Source organism: Alexandromys fortis, unplaced genomic scaffold (assembly GCF_014885135.2).
Source record: "Alexandromys fortis isolate MF-2015 unplaced genomic scaffold, M_Fortis_MF-2015_v1.1 scaffold_373, whole genome shotgun sequence".
Lineage (NCBI taxonomy): Eukaryota > Metazoa > Chordata > Mammalia > Rodentia > Cricetidae > Alexandromys > Alexandromys fortis.
In genome coordinates, this window is record NW_026068244.1 from 339,771 (window position 1) to 365,479 (window position 25,709).

A 25,709-nucleotide genomic window follows, 5' to 3' on the forward strand; every position below is an offset into this window, starting at 1 on the left:
TCTGGAACAAGACATTTTAAACGTGATAGCCTTGTACATGCCTATAATCCCAGCATTTAGAAGGCAGAAATGCCTTCTAAGATTCCCTTGCCAGCCTGGACTACCTGGTGAAATCTTATCTCAGAGAAATAATAAATATAGACAGATATTTAGTCATAAGTGTGACTCGATCTTTGCCATCATCACCACCACTAATACCATCCTTTTATTCCAGGATTGTCCAGAGTTATGTTGAACAAGGACTATAGAAAGACTAATGACCAACAACACTCTAGAAAGATCTTTTATACATAATGTATTTTTTTTTCTGTAGAAGCATTTAGCATCTTTTTTTATTCCTCAGTGTTCTGAAATCCCATAGCAACATATCTCGATGTGGGTCTCTGTGTTGTTTGTCTTGCTGGCCTTTCATTCCTTCAGTGCTGGGAAACATTCTTATATTGTGTCTTTGAGCGTTTCCTTCCCGCTGTTTCCTCCATTTTCTATTTCTGGAACCCCTATTGTTGGAGGAATTCCTCAATTAATCCTCTAATTTTCTCATCTTTTCTCTTCCATCATCCTCTTTATTGCGTTACTTTGTTTCCTAAGATATCTGTTCACCTTTTATTTTCTAATGGCACTGACATTTTTATTCTGGCTCTCACTGTTTTTCACTTCCCAGATTTCTTCAATTGTCTTTGTTCCTTCCAAATTCCTTCTTTGGTTTGTTTTCTTTGTCCATCTGCCTTCCAGGTTGGTGGTCTCTCCCACATAGCTTTGCATCATAGTGTAGGCTTTGACTGCCTAGAACTTCATTTCCTTTGAAAATAATGAATTCTATTAAGGTTTATTTAACATGAAGCAAAATATACCTAAACTGGGGACTGGAGAGATGACTCAGCAGTTAAGAGCACCTGTTAGTCTTTTAGAGGCCCCAAGTTCAGTTTCCAGCACCTGCGAGGCAGTTTATAACCACCCACAACTACCGTTCCAGGGGATCTAGCTTCCTCTTCTAGCCTCTGCTAGCTCCAAGCACAAACGCAGTACACTTACATGCAGAGAAAACATTCATACACATAAAATACAACTAAATACACCATAAAAACAGAAGTCCTACCTTAAGTGTCTTTGCAGTAAGAAAAGCATCCGTGACACTAGACAGGTGCACAGAAGCCGCGCACACTCGATTTTGCTGTCGGAAGTCAGAGAGTAGAAGGAAGTCAGGGTCCCACTATTTCCCAAGGAAGATCCCTTTGCTTTTAGCTCTGTTTTACCCCGTCTGCCACTGCACCTGGTGTTCTCAAATCCAAAGCCTCCCGTTGCTGGGATGGCGCTGGAGGTGGAGAGCCCCTGACTGGACAGCATTGAGGACAGCAATTGCATATCACTATTTTTAGCTTTATCCCTCACTCTGCCTTCTGAGGTGTACAGCACCTCCAAATCATGAGCCCTGAAAGGGTTTTCTAAGTGGAATAGTTCCTTCTGGTCGACACCACAGACTTTATCTTTCTTTTCTTTTTTTAATTTATTTACTTACATTTTAGTGGGACTTGGGGAGTAACAGATAAATCAGTTTCTTCAACTCATTGTGTTTCAGTGAACATTCCCTTTCTTATTCTAACCAACTCATATTTATTCGTCTTCCATGACCATATCCTCAAAGAGTTTATGTTCATGTCCATAGGGTGGGTTAAGGAGACCCTTCTCTGTTTTCCCTTGATATCCGCTTCTTCCTTCCCTCTCAGCCATAATCACACTGTTCTGAAATTGCCTTTTGAAAAGCGTGATTGACACATCATCTTCTGGTGGTCTGGAGCTCTGCCTCATTTTTTCCCATAGCCCTAGCTCGGGATCTGGTTCATAGAAGTACAGAGTGACTGTGTGCTAATGGAATGAATGCGTGAGTGTAAAAGCAGACCTAGCTAGCAGGAGTGACAGTCTAGAAAGAGAGCTAAGCTGGATGCAATTGCTCCTATAAGGTTAGTTTCCTAAAAGGCGAGTGTTGCTTTAAAGCTGTGTGGAAAAGAAAGTCTACCAAGCACAATTTTAGTAATGAGAAAATATACCTACGTCCATCCACTACATTCAGAGGATGGTTAACTGCATCTTGACAAATCAAAGTAATGGTCATGACGAATATGCAGTTACATGGGCAAACATGTAATGTAAAAAGCCATGGAAATCATACAGTGCAAAATCATTTCTGCTACATAAAGAACTGCAGAGAATGTGAGGAATAGAAACTGTTCAGAGTGGTTGCTGCCTCTGCGATGTGATTTCACACATTTTTTCTCCTTTCCTTTTCCAAGGGTTCCTAGATTTTCTAATGTAAGAATGCATTCAGTGCACAATTTTTGCAAAAGCTGTTCAGAAGTGAATATCAGTATACCAAAAGAGTTACAAATGAAATGCCTCAATGGATAGCCTGGGAATCAATGTGTTTGTTTAGCTGCATCCTGAAGGCCTTGCTTGCCACTTGGGGCATCCCTACTCCCTAAACTGCCAAAGCAGAACCTAGCTAAGGAATCCAAAGGAGGAGAGGATCTTGGGCTCTGTGTATTACAAATCCCAATACCATGAACTATACCAAGAAACAGAGGCCTGGGCCCTAAATTTCAAAGACCCCCTCCCTACCAAGCAAGTGTATATGGGGTCAAGAAGCCATGCTCATTAGGACCCCATCCCTTCTAGACCATACTCTAGGTATCTGGGACTCAATTCCCTGTCCAGATTTCTTAAGCTTACTTTTAGGGCTTGTAGTCTTATTATCCAAGTCTGCTCATTAGGCCCAAAGTTAGCCTAAGGAGAAAGGGAGGCATGCAAACAGGGTATGAACATATGGGCTGATATGGGTGTGTGTATACACACATGCGTATATATATACAGATAGATAGACAGACAGACATATGGACAGACATTTCCTTCTACTGAATTTAATAAAAGTAGTGGAGTATGATTCCTGGGTCTTTGGTTCCACATGTGGACAGCTGACTCTAATTGATAAAAGCAATAAACCTTGGAGTTCTGAAGAAAGTAATTTTTGTGGTTTTTGTTTGTTTGCTTGTTTTTTTTAAGACAGGGTTTCTCTTTGTAGCTCTGATTGTCTGGAACTCACTCTGTAGACCAGGCTGGTGGCCTCAAACTCAGAGATCCACCTGCCTCTGCCTCCCAAGCATTGGGATTTAAGTAAACATGTCAAAGCCTAAAGACTGCTTAGAACGCAACTAACACGGCTCCATCATTTTACAGGTGAGGAAAAACATCCAGCTAGCACGATATTGATGATCGTTCTCCTAGAGTTTCTGTTGGTGTGATAGAACACCATGACCTTTGGGGGAGGAAACGGTTTATTTCAGTTTACCCTTCTACATCACAGCCCATCACTAAAGGAAGTCAGGGCAGGAACTGAAGCAGAAGCCATGAAGGAACACTGTTTTCTGGCTTCCTTCCCCTGCCTTGCTCAACCCGCTTTCCTATACATCCCAGGACCACCTGCCCAGGAGTGCCATCACCCCCAATAGGCTATGCCTATTGGCCTATAGATCGATTTTTATGGAGGCATTTTCTCAATTAAGATTCTCTCTCCCCAAGCATGCCTAGGTTTGTGTCAGATTGACAAAAACCGACTAGCATTATTGTTCCCCATATACACATAGGAAATGCTTAGTGATAGGCCTGTGAGGTAGGATGCACCCCCACTGTGGATCTTATGATGCTATGTTCTCCCAAACTAAGAAGAATCAGTCTAATGTGAGAATTAGCTAATACACTCTGCCTCAGGACTTGAACATTTCCCCTAACCCCACTGCCATCTTAAGAACAGTGACACATCCGAGGAATGCTTTGGAAGCAGAGATACTAGAAATTGGTACATAGTAGATGCTCAATGATGGTTCATGATGATAATGATGAAGTTGAACTCCTTGAGTAGGTAGTTGTCTTCCCAGGTTAGAACCTACAGTATAGCCAACTGAATAAATGTGTGCTTGTAGACCAGCCTCCCTGGAGCAGGAGATTAGTGTTAGAGGTGCTGAGGGTTTTGGCTTCTATTCTGTAGGCAGCTGGGGAGTCATTCAAGTTTGGTTCCTTTGACTTGATACCTGAGAATAACTAAGCTGGGATTCCAGAAGCCATCTTGTTGCTATAGTGTGATGGAAAGTTTGAATAACTGTAATACGTTGTATTGTGGCCTTGGTTTTTCTATCCCTTTAAGGGGACAAAAAGGCAACAAATTGGCACCAGGTGTCAGGCACTTTGAGCCTCAAAGCCATTCCATGAAGGGAGGATTTCTTGTCACTGCCCCATTTACTGAGTGAAGACTTTGAGGTTCTAGATAGCAAGGTGACTTCTTCAGGATAATGTGGCTAGGAAGCCGTCAGACTCACTTACCACCTCGATGCTTACTTGCCCTTCCTTGCTGGAGTAAGTGTGTGTGTGTGTGTGTGTGTGTGTGTGTGTGTGTGTGTGTATGCATGCTCACTCTCTCAACAGATGCTCTTCTAAAATCATCCTCTCAATGTACATATAGATCACAGCCCCCCCAAAGAAACCCTGAGATTGTATCTTGGCTCTCTCAGCTGGTGACAGAGTCTTATGTGTTTATCTCTGTGCTTTTTCATTTCAGTTCAGCCTGGGAGAGGACCAGAGGTGTGGGGTGAAGAGGGAGGAAGACTACGCCCCAATATTCTCCCAATTCCAGGGTCCCTGATTCTCCTTTCTCTCTTCTTCTGCTCCCAGTATAACAGCTTCTCTGTCCTTACCTCCACCACACAAGCGCATGTGCACACATACTAGCCATGTAGCTGCTTGTACTGGAGTGTGTGCCTGTACAATGAACATTCTTCCCAAAGAAGAGTGAGGGGGAGGAAAATGGTCCTGGTTTTGCTCATTTCCTGGCTTTCCTCAGAGCTGGCCTTCACTCCATTCAATTTCACCCTTCTTTTGCATCTGAGGCCATGCATAATGAAAAAGGCAGCCCAGCATAGTAGAAAGGAGCACAGCGGCTGACTCATTTACCCGCTCAGCTTCATTCTCTTCAACTGGAAAATAGGCAGGTCGGACTAGGCAGTTGGCAAAGCCTCTTGTATCTTATTAATAATATGTGGCATTTGCCTGCTCGGTTCCAAAGAGCTTACTCATCCCAACAGCTCTGTGAGGATCAATCTTGTATTATTGGGGGACTGAGGGAAACTGAGGCTCAGACTTAGAGAGATGAAGCAGCTTGTCTAGCTCACAGGGATGGTAAATAGCAGAGACAATATCTGAACCTGGCTGTCTCTGGCTGCTTCTCAGAGACAGGGAGATGCCCACTCACTGTGACTGCTGCTCCCTCCTTGACCTCACACCCCTCCAGTGGCCCTTGCCTTGCTTACCTAACCAACCAGTCCTTCTCCCTGTTGCTCCAGCTGACTAAGCACTCACTGCCATGGCCTTTGCGTTTGCTGTTCTCTGTACGTGAATGAAACACGTCTGTGCTTTCATGACATATGTTGGACTTCAGGGTAGGGTAGGGGAAAGAGTGGTGCACCTGTACTGACTGTTGTTTATTTCCTGTTTCTCTTGCAGATCTGATGGTGAGAATTCCAGAACAGTCAGGTCAGTACCTCGCTTCTTTAGTAGTACTTGGGGGATGGGGCTGGGCTTGGGGTGGAGGGGTTTTCTGGTTATTACTTTGGGATCCATGGGCAGGGGTCAATGGCAGGGTTCTTTCCCCATTGGTATTAGAAGCGGTGTGGAATGGATGGGAGGACAGGGAGAACATGGCAGGCATAGACATGGTGTTAAAGACCGTTACTCAGTCTTTGTGGTCCAGGGGACTTGAGAGCTTTGCTGTTCAGTGCAGGGCCATGTAAGAGGCTGATCTCGGTCAGCTCCAGACCCAGGAAGTTTTCTATTTCCTTTTTCCAGGAAAGAAGGGATCAATGGATGCTAGGCTTGCCTGGTCTTATTTTCCCTCTCTATCCTGAATTCTGCCAGTCTCAAGTAATGGCCCTTAGATTGACTTTAGATATGACACGTTCTAGATGTTAGAATTAACATATATGATGACAGGGAAACATTTTTTTCTTGCATGCTTGGTTAAAGTTTGTAAGCTCTGGTAAGGTTTAAAGGTTACCAGCTAAGGGAGCAGAAGTAAAGCGGGACTAAGACCGGAGCTCTTTGTGCATTCCTCTGGCCCTCACCTGTCAGAAACCCCACTAAGGCAGAAGTATCAAAAACAGGGATAATGTGGGGATGGTGAGGGGTTCAGGGTGTGGTCCAATCTTAGCACCGGGACTGGGAAGTATGGATTTTGAAATGAGATGGGCCCAGGCAGTAGAGGCACACAATGGGGTAGCCAGTGCTCTCCAGCCTGCACTAGTAAACATGGCATTTTTGTCATGAGTAGAAATGGTTCGCTTAAGGACCGCTTCTTCCTTCTGAATGGATCCGTTGGAAGAATGGGCCCTTTCTTGTGAACCTCGCTCACCAGGCTTTCCGGGTTGGTGAACACAGCACAAATGGGGCGCAACCCCCCACTCACTGCCTCTCAACTGTAAACCCTTGGGCGGGGTACAGCTTGGCCAACCATGTGGAACAGCACAGTTCCTGCCATGCAGGTTAGCGGGCTGGCTCAGAAGTTGCCTGTGCATTTTGAAGTCTGTCCTAGCATCTCTTGCAGGAGGTCTGGAGTGACCACATTGGTGCCCAGGTCCAAGAGGAGGGCTGTGTGTGTGGCGGGGGAGATACATACTGAGGCCAGCATTGAATCAGTGAGAACGTGATGGATATAGTCAGCCCTGGTGTCTGGGCAAAAGGTCTTTGATGGCACACAATTAATCCTTGCATGCTGCCAAGGAGCATAGCCAGGCACAGCTTGTTCTAGCACTTAGGAGGGCACTTCTCTAAGAAAGGACATAGGATCTCAATGTCCTTCTTGTGGGTTTGGAGAAAGGCACCCGGTATGACCTCAGGCCCAGGCCTTCCATAGGCGTCTCTGTGGATGTGCCTGCTAACTTGTTGAGGAACCAGACTGAGCACATCTCTAGATGTCAGCTCCTCCCATCTGGGGAGTTCCTGGAACCTTTAGCTCATGGTATTTAATAATAGCCATAATCATGACTCACATGACGGCATATGTTGGGCCTTTATAACTTACAGAATTTGTCAAGGATTTGTTTTATTTGATCCACCCAGTGACACTGTGGATGGAACTTGCGCTGGCCTTATCGTCTGTGTTTTCCAGTTGAGGAAACAAGCCAGGATTCAAACTCCAGTCTGCTTGGCCCCAAGCCCAGATTGCTGCCTATACTGTCACTATAGGCCTTCTTGACAGCTTTGTAGATGATGATCACCATCCAAATATTAGTAATCATAATAAATATCATTGATTCTTCAGATACTAATCACTCTAAATATGATCTTTTAAAGCTCACAGCAGCTGCATTAGGCATGGATTACGATGTCCGATTTACAAATGACGGAAAGGAGCCGGGCAGTGGTGGTGCTCCTCTTTAATCCCAGAAGTTGGGAGGCAGAGACAGTTGAATTGCTATGAGTTTGAGGCCAGCCTGGTCTACGAGAGAGTTCTAGGACAGGCAGAGCTACATAGTGAGACCTTGTCTCAAAAACAAAACAAAGATAAACGAGGAAGAGGAGATCCCAAGAGAGTCAGTGCCTCACCCAGGGAGAGAAGATCACTGGCATAGGGTGGAATTTCTCTGATTCATATCCTGGACTCTCTGATTCTGAAGTTGGTGTTGATTTTACTCACATCTGCTTCCTGGCATGTATGCTGGGTTCCTAGTCAAGGAGGCTATAGAAGTGTTGAGGAATCAGCAGGTAGATCAAACTCAGACTACAGTAGTTGCTACAGGGCAGCCAAAGAGTCTATAGCAATAGCACATATACAACAAGGTCTTTTGGAACCATAGTTGGATGGGGCTCTCTGAGGATACTCTCAGACCCCACATGTAACTTCTCAAGTTCACTACAGTTAGGGAGTGTTTCTTGGAGCAGGCGATGTCGAAGCAGGCAGGGCTGCACAGGACTGATTCCACATACGGAGAGTCCCTGGGTATAGAATCAACATGAGTAGGACAGCAAGGGGCGTGTTTAAAGCCATGGTCCAGTCAGTTGGACTAAAACAGATGTCGGCAGGAAAGAACAACTTCTAGAGGTCAGAACCCTCATTGGGTCAAGAATGCATCACAGATCTCTTCAGGCACGTCCAGCCTTGTGACTGTATGACATGATGCTGTCATCTACAAAGTTCGCACACGAGAACTGTGTAAACTGGTGTCTACAAAACAATGCAAAAAATCTCATAATAGCAGCTGGGGAGATGGCACATTTGCTTAAGTGCATGCTATGTAAGCGTGAGGGCCTCAGGCAGATGCCTAGAAGCCATATAAAAAGCTGAGCATGATGGCGTGGTCTGGTAAGCACAGTGCTAGGGAGACAGATCCCTGGAGCTTGCTGGCCAGCCATCCTAACAAATCAGTGAGAGGCCCTGTCTCAAAATAGAGAAGAGCAATTGAAGAAGACATCTGTTATCTGCCTCTGGCCTTCACACACACACACACACACACACACACACATACACACGTCCTTGTGTACCCATATGCACACATATCATCTACAAACACATGCACAACCAATCTTCTGTTTTAAGTAAGTCCATAATTTTGTGTTGGCACCAGTTATAGCTATCCTGGGGTGTAGGCAGCCTATGGGCTGCAGGTTATACACACCTGAGTGACCAGGAAAGAAGGAAAGTAGACTTTGTGGCATTAAAAAAAAAAACAGTAGAAATTTTTGGATCCAATTTTAAGGGCTCTGTTTTGGGCTATGTTGCTTTCCAGTAATTTGACTGGGCAAATCTGTTTATCTGTTTGGCTATTGTCAAACTCCAATTTCCCCATCCAGGAAGCAGCTGCATTCATGAGTGTGTGCATACCTGGGTACATGTGTGGCTGGAAAAGAGTTAGGTGAGTGGAAGAAATGCCAAGAAGAAGACTAGGCCTCAGCTAGTGTGAAAACTGAATAGCAAGGCGTGAGTAGAATACACGGACTGCAGACCACCCATGTTAGGGCCCAGGCTTTAGGACCGACCCCTCAGTATTGAATGCAAGAGTATAATTAAAGCTGAACAGCCGGTGATGGGGCAAGGGGCAAAGATAGATGTCTGGGTTTCCTGTATATCCATCAGAATTTGTCAGCCCTAAAGGTACCTGAACCGGAGTCCAGAGTAAGACTAGCCATAGCTAAAGATCACGAAGCTTGTCAACACAGCCTGCTTCCTAGCTGTCTGACTTTTGCCATCGCCACTTAAATTCTCTGGTCCTTTGTTTCTCTTTTATAAAATGGAAGCAATGGTTCTGACTTCTCTGAGTTGGGGGAAGTTGAAGTAAAGCTGTGTTCAACATCAAGTAGCGACTCAACCAGTTGTGCTCCAGTCTCTCTTAAACTGACTCGTAGCTGTATGATTTAGAGTCATGCTGCAAAATGTAGACGGGGTAGAACTTAAAAACAGGCCGTCGGAAGAGGCTGAATTGTTACTGTCATCAGAAGACGAGGGAGTCCCAGGGGCAGTCATGGTTGTACGAGGTCAGACTGGACCTTCATGACCCTGGGGACTAGCTGAGGTTGCTAGGCATGCAATGATAAGAGCAAGAGGAGGTGGCCTGTTGCTAGGGAAGGAGGGAGGGGGTAGGGGAGCCACTGACACCCTCTGAGCCAGGGACATCCCCATGGCAACAGAAGCCACTGATGTCTGGGGGAAGTGGGAGGAGGAGCAATGGCTGGCTCTGTTCCCAGAGGAGGCCTCCCACTCCGGGCCTCAGTATCCCTATCTGTCCCACTGAGAATTTGGTTTAGGTAATTTTGGAGATTCTTCCTTGTTTTGACCTCCTAGGATGACTAAGACCTTACAATCCTTCCTTGGCTCCCCCATTCCCGTATCTGAGATGCTGTCAATCCCCCAGAGTGCCCCCAGCTGTGCCCAATTCTTCCCTCCCATATGCTTCCTGTTCAGCTCTGCCTGGCTGCCCACCCTGTCCAACTCTCTGTTCCTACTGCTTCCTGTGCCTCCAGCCTTGTTACTTACTGCCTGCAACCTGCTCTCTGGCTGGGTGAGGGGACGCAATTCCCGTCCTGTCCAGTGTGGGAAGCCTGGCCCTCATCCACCCAGACTGCTTCCTCCATCCTAGGCTTCCTAAGCGTCCAAGGTCTGGGCCCTTCTTGCTAGCTATCCTTTGTGATCGTTGCTGCAATTACTGAGCTACTTCTAAGAGCTGGGCTCTCCACATGATACTTGGCGGGTACATTTACGGTGACGTATTGTGATTCCCCACTTTACATAAGACTGTATTCAGTAAGCTCCTGGGATTTGTCTGCGGTCCTTCTGGTAGCTTGTGGTGGATGTAGGTTTAGAGCTTGCCTCTGAAGCATTCCTTCTACTCCTAGCCTGCTCATTTTGAGCAGCAGCCCTACCAAGTGATGGCACTTTACGTGTAGCCTCTCGTTTCGTCTTCACTGTCATCTTAAAGGCTGTATATTGTTGTTGTTTTGCAAAGGTGCTAAGGCTTCAAAAGCTAAGATAATTTGCCCCATGGTAAAAGTTAAGGTGGGAATCTAGCTCATCCGATTCTGTAATCAGCACAGTGTCATGGGTTTTACCCGATTGCTTTCCTGAAAACATGTTCGGCATTCGTTCAACAGGCCTGTGTTGGACAATCTGGGAGTAGGGGGCACAGAAGGAGGTAATTGCGGACCCCTGCCCTTGGGGGCTCTTAGTCTAGGGTTGCTACAGACAAAGATAAGCTAAGAATGTGATAACAAGGTGGACGGCGAGTGTATAAGAACAAAAATCTGGAGGGATTGATCTGGCTTCAGATGAGAAGACAGAAGGTAGGACCAAGGGGAGCTGGGTAATTTTCCCAAAGGAAGAAATTTTTCTGGAAACTCCGGAGATATGAGATAGGGCAAATGGTTCCTCTTCTCCCCTTACTCTCTGGGTTTCCCTGCCTCCTCTTGGCCCAGCCCCCGGAAGTGGGTGACCCCTAAGCTGGCGAAGTGTCTGGTTGGCACCAAAATAAACTTGCCTTCCCTCTCTTCCCCTCCCCTTGCCTCTGTCCCCTCTGTCCTGGCTTTAATTAGCAGCCCTAGGGATGAGTCACTTGGCAGCTGGGGAGGGAGACTATGCTGAGCCCAGTTAAGCTTCGACTCTTGCCCTGAGCCTTACAGGCACCACTGTGTTCATATGTGTGGGTGTGTATTGCTGCATGTCAGGGAGGCTCTGCGTCATTGCTGCTGAGATGAACACAGGGACAACTTTGCATGCTGCTTCGAGGCCATGCATGTCAGGGTGTCTGCACGGAAGCATATCTGGTGGTTGCTGCATTTGTCTCTGCGTGTCACTGTCTGTGTGTGTGAATGTCTGCCTGTAGTGTGTGGCTGTGATAGCAAGTGTTGGGAAATGAGGAGGAGCTTTTGGGCAAACAAACACAAATTTCATAATAATTGCAGTCACTTATCCTGACAGAAGTGTTGTTATGTTTTCCCTTATACAAGCTCTGCGCTTGTATCCCCAAATTTCACTTGTCTTAGCTTGGGTACATTTTGTTGCAGGGAACAGAAGCTTACCTGTGCTAGCTCAGAAATAGAGAGGGGAGGGGTATAATGAGCTTACTTCTCACAAAATTAAGAATATTAAATGAATGATAGCCATGCCTTTCACCAGCCAAAATCAAGACCAGAAGTCAGGGACAAGATTGCTCTTTGGTAGAATACAATTAAGATTTGAAAAAAGAAAAAAAAAGATTGCTCTTTGGATCACTTGTGGATCTCTTGGGCCTGTGTCTTGTCTTTATCCCTCATAGCTTGCCTGACGCCTCTCATCTCTTTTTTGGTGATTATTCTCTGTGGCTTCCTCTGCTGCTGTGCACCCTAGCATGGTCACAAACCTGGAAGCTTTGTGATTTAAGGTCCCTATCATCTCACTGCAGAGATCCTTTCCAGCCTCTGGTAATACAAGACAGCAAGGTGGGTTTCTGTTCTCTTGGAAATGGAGGAGGGTAGAGAGGTAAAGTACTTAGAGCTTGGTGTTTTTTCTGTACTCAGCAGAGTTCTTATGTGCACCAAAGTCAGGTCAGGAGCTGGGCATGGTGACACACACTTTTAATCCCAACCCTTGGGTGGCAGAGGCAGGTGGATCTCTGAGTTCGAGGCCAGCCTGGTCTACAGAGAGAGTTCCAGCACCACTGGGGCTACACAGTCTCTAAAAGCAAACAAACAAACAAAAACACACAAACAAAAATCTGAGCCTGGGGACGCTTATGATGTTAAGATTGCCCATCCGCCCAGTTTTGGGTTCTTACTTATTTCCAGGTGACCTTTGTTCTCTGTTTTCAAGTTCCATATTCTTATATCAAAACACACTATTTTATCTAAAACCATTTTTCACTTTTTCCTGTGATGTTTGTGTCGAATCAGGACCTCATGCATGTTCGGCATATACTCTATTCCTGAGCTATCTTGTTTCTTTATTTTAAGTCAAACACCTTTTAAAGCTGTTTTGTTTTTTGTTTTGAGACAAGAGTCCCACTATGTCTCTCTGGCTAGTCTAGAACTCTCATTGTAGACCAGGCTGGTCTTGAACTGCGGTTGAGAGCACATCTGAGTGCTGGGATTAAAGGCATGTGCCAGCCCAAAGCACCTTTTAAATGCATGGTGCAAATTACCATTGCTACCAGTTTGTGGCAATTTTCATAGCCTCAGAACAACTGGCATAATGTTACTGATGGTGCAGTTGCTACCAAGCTTGTGGTTGCTTTAGGGATTTTTCTGTTTTATTAGTTCAGTGACTAAATTTATGGTTATTTGTAGTATATAATTACAGAGATACATTATCAATATTACCAGCGTGACGCTTGAACTTACTTTTCCATTAGTACAAACCCTGCAGTTTTTACATTAATTACAGAGGGAATTAATGACCCCTTGGACAAGTTTTCACCTATTAGTAAAGAGTTAGGAACCAGCTGTGCCAGTAATGACTGGTCTCTAGATGTGAGGGCAGTGACCACGGCTCTGGACTTGGCCCTGACCTAGCATCCTCTGGCTGAAACTAGAGTCTTCCTACCACCTCATCTGGGCCTTCTGGTTCGATTCCAGCATGTAAAGGATGCTGTTGTTCTTCTAATAAATATGACCATCCTATTATTACTGGTAAGTCTGAGTGACAGAGATTATCCAAGGCTCAGGCAGAGACCATTTCAACTCCTGTTCTTCCTTTGTTTTCTTGTTCCAAATATTAATTATTGCTTTGGTTCTGAAAATATCTGCTGAATTTCAGGTAGTGTTAGGGAAACTTGACATACATTATCTTTAATTTGTGTGGCCATTATGACAGGTGGGAGACATAACTAGTGGAGGTAAAGTGACTTGCCCAAATCATTAATCTATCCATTCATACATTTTTTATGTCATTGGATGATAATTTATCTAGTCCCTACCGACACCAGTTGACTGATAGGATGGTGCATAGTAGAGTGATGGGCCTTGTGTTGGACCCCACTGTCTAGTTAGGAAGCATAGGAGTACCCACAATGATAAGAGAAGTGTGTCCCGTGGGAGCATCAGGGAAGTGTGCCTAACCCAGCCTGAGGGTCAGGGAAGATACCCAAGCTGACATCCAAACTGAGACTTGGAGGACGAGTAGACACTATCTGAGAGGTGGGAGCGGTGTGAGACGAAATGGACAGCATGCAGGCCAGGCATGTGTGAGGGCTACTTAGCACCTGCCTGGGTGAGGGACTCAAGCTTCATGTGCAGTGGGAGTGAACTGTTAGGAGAGAGGGTCTGCAAATAGAAAAGTTTACCTGAGAAGGCAGGCGCTGAGGCCCTGGTCCAGTTGTACCCACTGAATTTCAGTGACTTCAGTGCCCTCTAGTGTCCACTGGCCCATCTTGCAGCTTCCTGGGTTGTGTTCATTGTCTCCCAGCAACATGTATAACCAGGTCGACCTGTGCTAGGTGCTGGGGACACTGGGCTCAGTGGGACACCTACTCTTGCAGATTTCCCAGTTAAGTAGATGAAGCCGTGAGCAGTATTGTGAGGTGAGCAGGGTGGAAGGACACTAGGGAGGTGATCCACCCTGCCTAAGTGGGACCAGGGCACGTTCCCAGAGGACACCGCTTCTAGCTGACTTTAGAAGAACAAGGAAGTGCTGTTTAGGAGGGGAGGTGGTTGTGGGGGCCCAGAGGGAGAGTACTGGTTAAGACAGGCATGGAGCAGCTGCATGTGCCTGAGAATTAGAAGTAATTGTGTCCAGGGGCGGTGCAGGTGGGGACCATGTGGTCCATATCTCTAATCACAGTACTGAGAAGGTGCAGGCAACAGGAGCTCGAGTTTAAGGCCAGCCTGGGCTACGAGGCAAACCCCCCCCCCAAATGGAGAAAGATCCAGATTAGCTGACGGTGGGAGAGAGGGACGAGGTCACTGAAGGATCCAAGGGACGTCCCCCACTGCTAGGTCATTTACGAGGTATTTAAAGCATGGGATCATGGCCAAAGCTGAGAAAAGCTGCAAAAGTAATGTTTCCTGTAGAATCCTTCTCATCCTATTCCAGGGGCTTTAGAGATACTCCATCCATGCCTATCCATGAACTACAGACTTCCGAAATAACCCTAGTATAAGCAAGAAACCCCTTTCATGGCCTCCAGGGATTTGCAAGATTGAATCCTTTCTGCATCTCTGTCCTCATACGTATCTTTCAATGAAGTTTTCACTCAGCCACATTGGCCTCTTGGAAGTTCCTGGAAGTGGCATCTTGGGCCCTTTCTTCTGCACAGAATTCTTTCTGCTTCCTGTCTCCACATGAACAGAATGTCTGTCTCCTCTCAGTTAGACATAAGCGTCCTGAAGACAGGACATACTGTACTTTTAGAACCCAGCACCGTGCCTAGTCCATAATATGTATCTGTCGAATGAAGTGCTCACCAGTGCCCTGTGGCTGGATTAAACTCCTCACTCTGAATTCGTTCAGCCCCTGGTGAGTCATCATAAATTTATGTAACTTGTGTAGATAGGTCTGAATTACACAAAGGCTCCAGTTCATTAACAGGTGTTTCCCTAGAATTCTTCCTCATCTCTGAAGCAATCGGGCTCTGGCCAAGTCCCCCACCCCCACCCCATGGCCATTGGGAGAAGGGTCAGATGCTCTTACTCCAGCAGTGACTCTTTCATCTTCATGTGCATACTTGGGTTTATGGAATCTTGAGAAGCGCCTGGGAGGTAAGCCAGGTGTAGTGGCACGTGCCTATAATTCCGGTACTCAGCGAGCTGAGACAGGAAGATTGGTGTGAGGCTGAGGTCAGTCTGGGCTACATAACGAGTCGCAGGCCAGCCAAAGGCTATGTGGCAAGACCACGTTTCAAAAATGACAAATGAATAAACACCCTTGTGAGGTAAGCAGAGCATGGCAGGGTAGCACATACCTGAAATCCCAGTACTTGGGAGACTGAAGCAGGAGAATTATAAATTTGAGGTAAACCTGGTAACATACATAGCAAGACTGTTTCAAACAAACAAAAGCAAACCTATGGAGTAGGAAATTGTCATTTCTATAAAAGCCAAACTGAGTCTCACGGGATATGCCCAGGTAAATGGTTGCATTGAACTCTACTAGGCTCCACAGTGAAGACTCTTGGAATCCCCAGAGAGTAGAACAGGCTTGCCTGAAGTCACACATTATCAGCCTTTCAGACTACAATTTCTTGTCCTCAACCCCTGTCAGGCATGAGGAAGAACTGGGCCAGATGTGAAGCAGCTGCAGGAGCTGGGAGAGTTGTCCAAGAAAAGTAGACAAAGCAGAGGTTGTGATGAGGACTTGAGCACCCAGTAATGGGAGATGGGCAGAGAGAGGGGAGGCTTCAGAGGTCCCGCAGATGCCAGGTTCGTGGTGGTTCAGAGGGCCTCTCTCTTCCTAGCAGCCTTGGCGTTCTTCAGATGAGCCAGTTGTCCTGGTAGGGAGGCAGGAAGGTTGGCCTGTGGCCTGTCAGCTCCTGTTTCTTCTAGATCACTGAGCACACTGGCGCTCCCCAGGAGCCTTCTGCTCAGAACAGCCAGGAGCTTGGGCTCTGGGGCCATGAAAGGCTAGGATGCTGTAACTGATACCCTTTTTTTTTAGAACACACCCATCTTTCAGCCCCCCCCCCAATTCTGTTTCTCCAGTGCTCCCCATGTAGAAAGTAGAGAGTGCCGTGGTGGATAGGCAGGTGCCAGACGCCCAGCTGTGCTCTGTTGTGTTGACTTTGCTGAGATTGTGCTCCTCTCTGGGTTTCTGTTGTTGGACCTGTAGATTTAGGCTGCATAGTCTTGATGGAGGAGCAACCTCTAGATTATAAATGGCAGGTATACGGTTGTGTTTTTCTCTTTGAGATTTTTTTTTTTATTTTGAGAGTTTACTATAGTCATAAAGAATATTCAGGGCCATATCCTCATATCCGAAACTGGGTGACTTGAATTTTACAGTAAATGGGCTGCAGCGGAGATGTTTGTGAGAAGCCTCTGCTGAAAGATCTCTGTATGCACAAAGTAGGAATGGACCTGAGGTTCCAGGTTCCAGCTTTTGGAATATCCAAATTAAGCCCTAATCTTGGGGTTCTGCCACTACTGCGTGTCTCAATTTTCTACAGCGGATATTCAAATAGACCCCGTGACACAAACTTCTCAGGATGAGACAAGTTGCCTGTGGGGATAACAGAGATGCACAGAGGGGGCCCAGCCCCAAGTTTGGCCATGAGGACTAAGAGAGCTCTCTAAACTGCTTCCTCTTGTGAGGAATTCCCAGCCCCTGGAGAGCAAGGAAGGAGCAAAGTTTCCAATTGCAGCCTGGCCTGCAGCCCAGCTGGCCTGGCCCCTCCTCTTTGACTCCTCCTTTTAGGGAAGGGCTGAGGAAGAAGAGGTGGGAATAGCGACGGGGTGGCACTGGCAGGGAATAGGGAGGGGGCTGCCCCTGGGACTGGTCCAGACTCATGGAACCCCCCTGGAGGAGCAGCAGGTAGGAACCTGGGCCACTTAGCCTGACCCCCCCCCCTTCCTGCTCAGACCTGGCCTGATGATTCAGCCGCCTTCTGGCTTCCTGGTTTCTGGCTCCCTTTTTGTATTCTAGAAGGCCTTTGGTTTAGGAGAGGGAGCCAGCTTGAGTGGGTGAGTCTGTGGGCATCTGAAAGCCAGCTCGCTCAGGACCTTGGAGCACCAAGCAGTAAGTCAGTGGTCCGTGAGAGTTGACCTCCGTGACTGTCCCCATGTTAGCTGCCCACACCCGGCAGCCTGTGTACTTCAGCCACTGACATTCTGATGCCAACATTCCAGCAGCCTGAGGGTGTCTGAGGCTGGCACATAGAAGGTACTTGAGAAATGGCCACTCTGCTGATGATGGCTATTGAGAGCTCAGATGAGACTTCTCACATGGGAAGTTAGAGTCTCTGTAAAGATGTGGACACCCTCTGACTTGTACCACGTTAAGAGAATGGGCAGCTGGGCTGACTTTTACTGGGGCTCTTGAATGGCCAATACTGACCATCTACCTTTAGGGACTTGTGGAGACAGAGGCTGGCTGACTTGGAGGGGCAGGCTCCACTTTCAGCTTGTCCTGACTGTGGCCACTTGATACGACCCCCCCCCCAAACCACACTGTGTTGGACAAGGCAGGGATAAGGCCCTTAGCCCCCCTACTTACTGTCCCTCCTCTTCCCTCTTGCCATTCTCTGGACTTTAATCACATCTAGCAGGTGCCAGAGGGGCCTTTAGACTGTGCACTGGAGGTGGGGGGTGGGGTACAGCAGAGGGGTGGAGTGTGGGCCCAGTCTTGGGATGTGTGGGGGACAATAATGGCCTTGGAAGCAAAAGACTCCTTGGAACCACCCTGTCCTCTACCTTGCCTGCCTTTTCGCCCCGAGCTCTGAGTCCTATCCTGTCACCAAGACCACTGAGATCCTGTCAGCCTTCTCTGCCCTCAGCGCCCCCCCCCCTTGCTCTGGCTCTCCCTGTCTTCTCTCTGTGTCTTTTGTCTAGCCCTTCCTCTTTCTCCTTTTCTGTCTCTTTCAGTTTCTCTCTGTCTTTTCCTCTGCTCCTTCAGTGCTCCACCCTACCCTAACCTACCCCAGGCCCCTTCTTTGGGGTTCCCCTCCCCTCCCTTCCTCTAAGGGGAGCCCTTGCACTCCCCACACACCTTTTCCTTCTCTTTCACCTCTCTCTGCTTTCCTTCCTACCTTCCCTGTGCTGTCTGCTGTGAGGAGGGCCCCTTTTCCCTTCCCTGCTGTGGTGTCCCAGCGTCTCTCAGTGACCCAGGTTCCCACGGAGTCACCTGGAACACAGGAGGCCCAAGCCTGGCTCTTGTCTCTACTGCCCCCTGTTGTCATTGTGTTCTGTTTGTGGTTGAGTGCTGTCCTCTCTTTCTTGACTTTGTGGTTTTTTCTTTTTCCTTCCTTCCTTCCCTCCCCCTTTCTTCCCTCCCCCTTCCTCCTTCCCTCTGTTCTTTCCTCCTCCTTCCCTCCCTCCCCTCTCCTTCCATGTCTCCTTCCCTCCTTTTCTCCTTCCCTTTCTTTCCTCTTCCCCCTCCTTCCCTGTCTTCCCATTTCCCATCATGTCTTCCTTTCTGTCCTCCGTCCCTCCAACCCACCTCACTTTCCTCTCCTCTGAGCCTTCCCTTTTTCCATCCCCCACCTACTCTTATCCCCTTGTCCCCATTATCCTCCCTGCCCCTCCCCTCCTTCCCTGTCTCTTTCTCTGTCTCTCTTTCCCTGTCTCTCACTGTCTCTCAGGTCCACAGCGTCTCACACTCTCCACCAGTATTGCTGTCCTACTCAGGCCCTTGACTCCATGAAGCTAACCCCCTCAGGCAGGCTGGCAGAGAGCAGGTAAGAGCTAGACCTAACTCTCCCCCAATCCTTCCCCTCCCAAACCAGTATGCACCATCATTGCCAGACACCCCCAACCCCTGCCCCGTGTCCCTTAGTCCCTGGAGTGACTGTCGAGTGGTTGTCTGAATGTCTGAGGAGAATATCTTGGGAGAGCAGGTCTGGAGACTAAAGAGGACCTTTGAAATCTATTTGTTCTTTATTCTTTTAAATAAGAAAGAAAGAAAGAAAGAAAGAAAGAAAGAAAGAAAGAAAGAAAGAAAGAAATTCATGCCTAGAGGCCAGTCTCCATAGTTGGGAGTGGTTGGTCTTGGAATATGTGACATTTGAAGAATGTTCTGAAGTATGAATAGGAGTTTGCCCTTTGAGTAGCCTGTGGAAGGATGCTTAGGCAGAGGGAAGGATCTGCCTACATTTTTGGAGAAGAGTATTTCCAAGTTAATCTGAAATCCTGTTTTATATCTCTGATTAGAATTCAAGAAAAGGAAGTTATTAAGAGAAAGGGAGGCCCAGCAATGTGGTGCCTTACACCTTGGTCCCAATACTCAGGAGGCAGAGGCAGGCAGATCTCTGTGAGTTCAAAGCCAGTCTGGTCTATACAATGAGTTCAAGACTAGCTGGAACTACACAGTGAGATCCCACCTCAACAAACAAATGAAAGACCTTACATTTAAAAAGAAGTAAGAATGGAATTTATAGATTATATACAATAAATTAATTTAGGAGACCATTACATTTCACAACTTATGAGGTATGTCCATAGGGGTTCTGGAAAAACATAGTTTCCAGCGCCATTTATTTATTGACTGATTGATTATGATGCTGGGAATCGAACTTAAGACCTCACTCACGAGTACAAGGCAAGCATTGTACCACTGAACTGTAGTCCCAGCTCTCCCAGTGCTTTAATTAGAGAGCAAGGCAGGTTAAATTACACTAACTATTCCACTTAAGACGCTAGAAAAAGAACAGCACAAGGAAAACAGAATACATTAGTTACTGTAGATGAAGCCAGAAATCAATGAAAAATAAAACAAAAGTTTTGATCCTCTGGCAGACATGATTTGGGAAAAAGCAAAAAAAAAAAAAAAAGTAATCAAAATAAGATTTTTAAAAAAGGGTTTATCATAAATTCTGAAGAGATTTTTAAAAAGTTATAAGAAAATGCTGTGTGTATTTGTGTGTGTGTGTGTTTATACCAAGAAACATGAAAATGTAATTTCATTGGGTGATTTTCTAGAAACTGTAAATTACTGAAACTACCTATAAAAGGGCAAAAAAAAAAAAAATCCCACCTGGAATAGAATGGAAAAGTGAGAAATAAAATGAAAAAAAAAAGTGGTCAATTTTTTCTCTTGAGGAATAATACCATGTCCAGCTGTTTTTTGTAGGTCCTGGAAGTTCTATTAAATCTGGCAAGGTCAGCTAATAAGAAAAGATAACCATCTTCCCAGTTCATGACATAAGACTAGGCACCTGGCCATTCAGTGGCATACCTGCAGTCCCCCAATACTCAAGAGGCTGAGGCAAGAATGTTGCCTTAGCCTAGGAGTTGGAAGTGATCAGCCTGGGCAATATAGAGAGACCCTTTCTCAAAAACAAAGCAGAACAGGGCTGGAGATAAAGCTAAATGGAAGAACACAAAACTCTGGGTTTTTAATCCTCTCTCCCACACATACACAATTATATGTCAGTGAGCAACTGTTTATTATTTGCTATCTATCAGAACTAGGAATTAGATGCAGGGATTTTTGCGTGTTAGATTGAACTGTGTCTCCAGCCAATTTTCCCTTTATCTTACTAAGTTACTCGAGAAATCCTAGAAACCACTAATGTTGTCCAGGCGGCACTCAGTCTTGTGTTTCTACTGCCTCTACCTCCTGAGTTCTGGGATTTCAGACTTTTGACCCCAAACCTGATGTAACAAATATTGTAATAGAATATTATTAAATAGAATCCATTAGCGTATTAAAAGTAGATCTTTCTTACGTTGGTGGCTTAGGTTTTTAATTCCAGCACTTGGAATGGAAGATAGAGGCTCAAAGTAGCAAGTTTGAGCCCAATTTTAGAGAGGGAGGGAGGGAGGGAAGGAGGGAGGGAGGGACGGAGTGAGGGAGAGAGAGAGAGAGAATATCTTAACAAATAAAGGCTTCCTAGGATTGTAGGGATTTGTTCAGTGTTAAACATTAGGAACCCTGGTGGCTGGCTGGATGATCCAGTGGTTAAGAACAGTAACTGCTCCTCCAGAGGACCTGGGTTCAATTGCCCATACCCACATGACAACTCACTAATTTCTGTAACCCACTTCCAAGGGATGCAGTGCCCTCTTCTGGGCTTCACAGGCACCAGGCATGCACTTGGTGCACAGACATACATGCAAATAAAACACCCATATACATTAAAATAATGATAGTATAATGACAATAACAAATGATAATGATAAATGTTAGAACTCTGTTAATGTAATTTGTTGCAATATTTTTCCTTTATAGGAAAGATTATTTCATTTCTTTATTAATGCTGAAAAATGTTCTATAAATTTACATTATATTCTCTTGCTAAAATGGAATAATTTGTTACACAGCAAAAGATAGCTAATACATTAAGCTAGGAATTAGTGAAAACTTCCTTAACTTGGTAAAGGTTTGTTTTTATCAGAAATCAGAGAAAATCATCAGATGTAAAAATGAAGCACTTAATACACTTCCATTAAATTGAAGAACAAAGTAAGAATGATTGCTATCACTTATTTAATAATTTTTGGAAATTTTATATAGTGGGATTTCTTTCATTGAATTTGTTATTTGACAAGTTCATACATGTGTATATTTCTTTCCAATTATAAATAATGAGATTTAAAAAGAAATGAGTAGTGTAAATATTAGAATGACTCATAATTAGCATTATCTGAAGATGATATAATTGTCTAATTAGTCAGTTATAAAGAGAATAAATGAAAATTTCTTTCAACTACTAAGAAATTCCAATGTGATAGGTACGTACAGGGCAAATATGTACCCAAAACATTAGCATCTCTAAATAACAGTAGACTCTAAAAGATGTAATAGAAAAATATACTTTTCACAGTATTAAAAAACAATCTACAAACTCCCTAGAAATTTACATGAAACAGGAAATTGTTTTGGAGAGGGCTATAAATTTTTATTGAAGGCTGTAAGACTTGACTACATCAAGGGTTATCTTCTATTTGAGGAGGAAAATGTTCAGTATGATAAACAATTGTATGTTTCCCCAATTTGATCAAAATGGTCAATGTACTTGTCATAAAAATTCAATGATATTTTATTTGGTATTGAGCAATTATATTTTAAAGCTCATTTAAAAGAGTAAATATTCATTAAGAATTTTTTGAAAAAGAGGAATAATGTAGGACATTCACCCATTAAATGTACTCAGATCGTACCAAAGACTGCATTAATGGACTAGAAAGATGACTCAGTAGTTAAGAGCTCCGGCTGCTCTTGCAGAGGGCCTAGTTCAATTGTGAGCACATGGTAGCTCACAACCATCCATAACTCAAGTTCTAGGGGGTCCAATACCCTCCTCTGACATCCATAGGCACCAAGCATACATGTGATGTGCAGTACACATAAAATAATAGAATAAATAAATCTAAAAGAAATTTAAAAGACTGCAGTAATTACAAATATTTTATCTTCACAGAAATAGAGGGATATATAAATAAAACAAAGTAGGGAGTTTAGATGCAAACCCACATGTTGAAATGTAAGATTCATTTTTGATGAAAAAGACATTTTAGACCAGTAACACATATGAAAATATGCTTTTAGAATTAACAGAAGAAACTCTGGAATATTTTAAGTATAATATTAAGATACAGAAGATCTTGCAATTTGAGACTTTAAAACCTAGAGGACAAAGCCTGGTACAGTGAGTGGTGCATGCCCTAATTCCATCACGTGGGAGTCAGAGGCCAGCAGGTGAGTCTCTGTGAGTTCCAGGTCAACCTGGTCTAGATAGTACGTAGGACAGCCAGGACTACTTAGTGTGACCCTGTCTGGAAACAAACAAAAAACCAAAACAGAATCTAGAAGCTAAGCCAGCTGTGATGGTGCCTGCCAGTAGTCCCAGATACTCAGGAAACTGAAGCATAAGAATTACTTGAAATCAGGAGTTGAAGGCTAGCAGGAGCTACACAGTGAGCTACCTTCTCAAACAACAACAAAGCCCAGAAGCCATAAAATAATGTTTTTCTTCATTAACATTTAAAACTGTGATGAAAGATACTGTATCCAAAGTTAAGACAGTAGAAAGAAACTACATAGATGTAGATATCAGGTAAAATGCTGTTATCTCTGTCTAAATCTAGGTTGTGTCCTGGAAAGTCAGTAAGAAAAAGATAACAACCTATTTACAATGGAGAATTAGGTCAGCCAGCTGTGGTAGATTTTTACCTGTAGTCCTACTGTTCAGGAAGCTGAGACAAGAGGAACTGTATGAGTTTGAGGCCCACCTGTGCTACCTAGTGAGTTCTGGGATAGCCTACACCGTAGAGTGAGATCCTGTCTCAAAAGAAAATGTTTAAATAACACCATCTGATGTTTCAACAATGAAATAGATAATAACCGAATAACTATGAATAGGCACGCAACTTACTACTTGTTAATAAACTGTAGGTGAAACCATAACGAAGCACCATTTTTTAAAATGTGAAAATTTCAAAAGATCAGAAGGATTGTGGCAAAACACAACCTCTTGTATACATTGGTTGGAGTATGGATTAATATTGATTTTTGTTTGTTTGTTTTATGGGACCACTTTGTTAGTTGCCAGGAGAATTTCTCTCTTCCTGTTTGGATTTATAAGGCAAGGCCTCACTATATAGCTCTGACTGTCCTGGAATTAACTATGTAGACCAGGCTGCTTGCAGGTGTCTTTAGAGGCCAGAGGCATTAGATGGAGATCTAGGAGGTTATGAGCTTCAGCCATGGGTACTAGGGTCAGATGGTCCTCTGCAAGAGCATGCTCTTACAGATGAGCAGTCTCTTTAGCCTGCAATGCCACTCTTGACCAATTCTTCTCAATTATTTATTTATTTATTTATTTATTTATTTATTTATTTATTTATGTGCATGGGTGTTTTGTTTGCATGTATGTCTGAGTACCACATACATGCCTGGCACCTATAGAGGCCAGAAGAAGGTATCAGATGCCTTGAAACTAGAGTTATAGATGATCTGGGTTCTTGGAATTGAACCCGGGTCCTCTGGAAGAGCAGGCAGTGCTTTTAACCACTGAACCATCTGTCCAGCCCTTTGACCACCTCTTAATTAAACGGCTATATAATGTATGCCTCTTTTAAATAAGAACAGGAATTATGACTAACCTTTACCTTTAGCTAGTCTATACACTTGTTAAAAGTGATGGAAATAACTTTTATCTACACTTTAAATAAAATATGTATTCTTGGGACTGGAGAGATGAGTCAGTGGTTAAATGCACGTGCTGCTCTTTTGAAATGGAGTATGTCTGGTCCTACTTTCAGGGAGTTCTAGTCTAGCATGGAGAAAAGAAGCATAGTGTACTATGGAATGGAACTCAATTAGGCTGAGCTGGCTGCCAGAGTAGAGGCATGTAACTCCATCTGGCATCTAGGGAGGCTTCCTATAGGAGGTGACATTTTTAATGAGTTTGGGGAAAAAAACTCCTCCATCCTCCTTTAAGAAGAATGACCTTGTCATCTTTTTCACTCTTCCAAACGTGGTGACCTATTGAGGAAAATTAGTTGAGTCAATTTAAGTTCAAGATTTTCCACTCTCTGTGACTTTGGGCAAGTCATTTAGCTTCTCGGCCTCTCTTTCTTCAATCTAGTCATGAGGCTGATGCCTGCTTACCTCTCAAGGCTGTTCTTAGGATTGGAGATGGTCTTGTGAAACTGCAGGTGGCTGTCACCACAGAAGAGGAAAAAGGACTTAGACCTTGTTTTCCTCCTAACAAAGTGCATAACCCAATACATATGTGAAGATGGTTCTGAATCAAAGACTGGCCCTGACCATAGCAGGCAGTATTTGGGGAAATACTGTCACTTGAACAACTTACTTCACACATCTTTTGATCCCTTCTTCTCTGTTAAAAAAGACAGAATGCTACCAACGGCATCATGGATTTTATTGACTAAGGAGTGGGTGGTTCCATTCAAATGAATTCATTCAGAGTCCGTATCACTAAGTACCTGGAACACAGTGGGTACTCAGTAGAGTCGCTGTTGTTGGTCCTTACTTCGGAAGACACTTACAGAGTACTGCCTATGCAAGGTTGCTGTTGTCCTCCATGAATCCCCAGTTAGTTGGGGGAAGACTGTGAAAGGCCTGTGACAAAAAAGAGCACCATGGGGTAGAGGGTAAAGAACAGGATCACAAGGGAGAGACTCCATCCCTGCCTGAGGCTGGCACAGGTGAACTCACCCTGAGGTTTGGGTCTTAAAGAATAAGTACGAATTAGCCAGATGGGTGAAGTACTGAAGAGCATTCTAGGCAGAAGGAATAACATATGCAAAAGAACTGGATGTTTTTAGATAGAGCAAGAGAGTGGAGTGTATAGGCTTCAATGAAGCCCACGAACCTCCTGAAATTGGATCAAAATGCTACATGTGTATAACTATGCACATAATTTTGTGAGGAAGAGACTTCATAGCTTTTATTAAATGCATAAATGGATTTGTATCCCCTCAGAAAGGTTGAGAGCCAGAATTGTTGGTAACGAAGTATTATGTGAAGGAATCTGAGGTGGGAGTTTACCTGGATTAAATTTGTATTTTGGAACTGTCATATTACCAGTCAGTAG

The 25,709-nt window shown here is 44.7% G+C and overlaps 1 protein-coding gene across 5 annotated transcripts in view; it reads left to right on the forward strand.

The window, feature by feature from the left end:
• Positions 1–25,709, forward strand: part of Iqsec2 (IQ motif and Sec7 domain ArfGEF 2) — a 78,826-nt gene that overhangs the window by 14,287 nt on the left and 38,830 nt on the right. For 2 of the 5 annotated variants that reach the window (XM_050131210.1, XM_050131214.1), the window contains exon 2: positions 5,545–5,574. In XM_050131210.1, coding sequence (XP_049987167.1) covers positions 5,545–5,574 — 30 coding nt within the window. Of the gene's footprint in view, positions 1–5,544; positions 5,575–16,916; positions 17,024–18,788; positions 18,885–25,709 lie in introns of those variants that run through there. The other 3 variants (XM_050131215.1, XM_050131211.1, XM_050131213.1) reach the window with 3 other exon arrangements.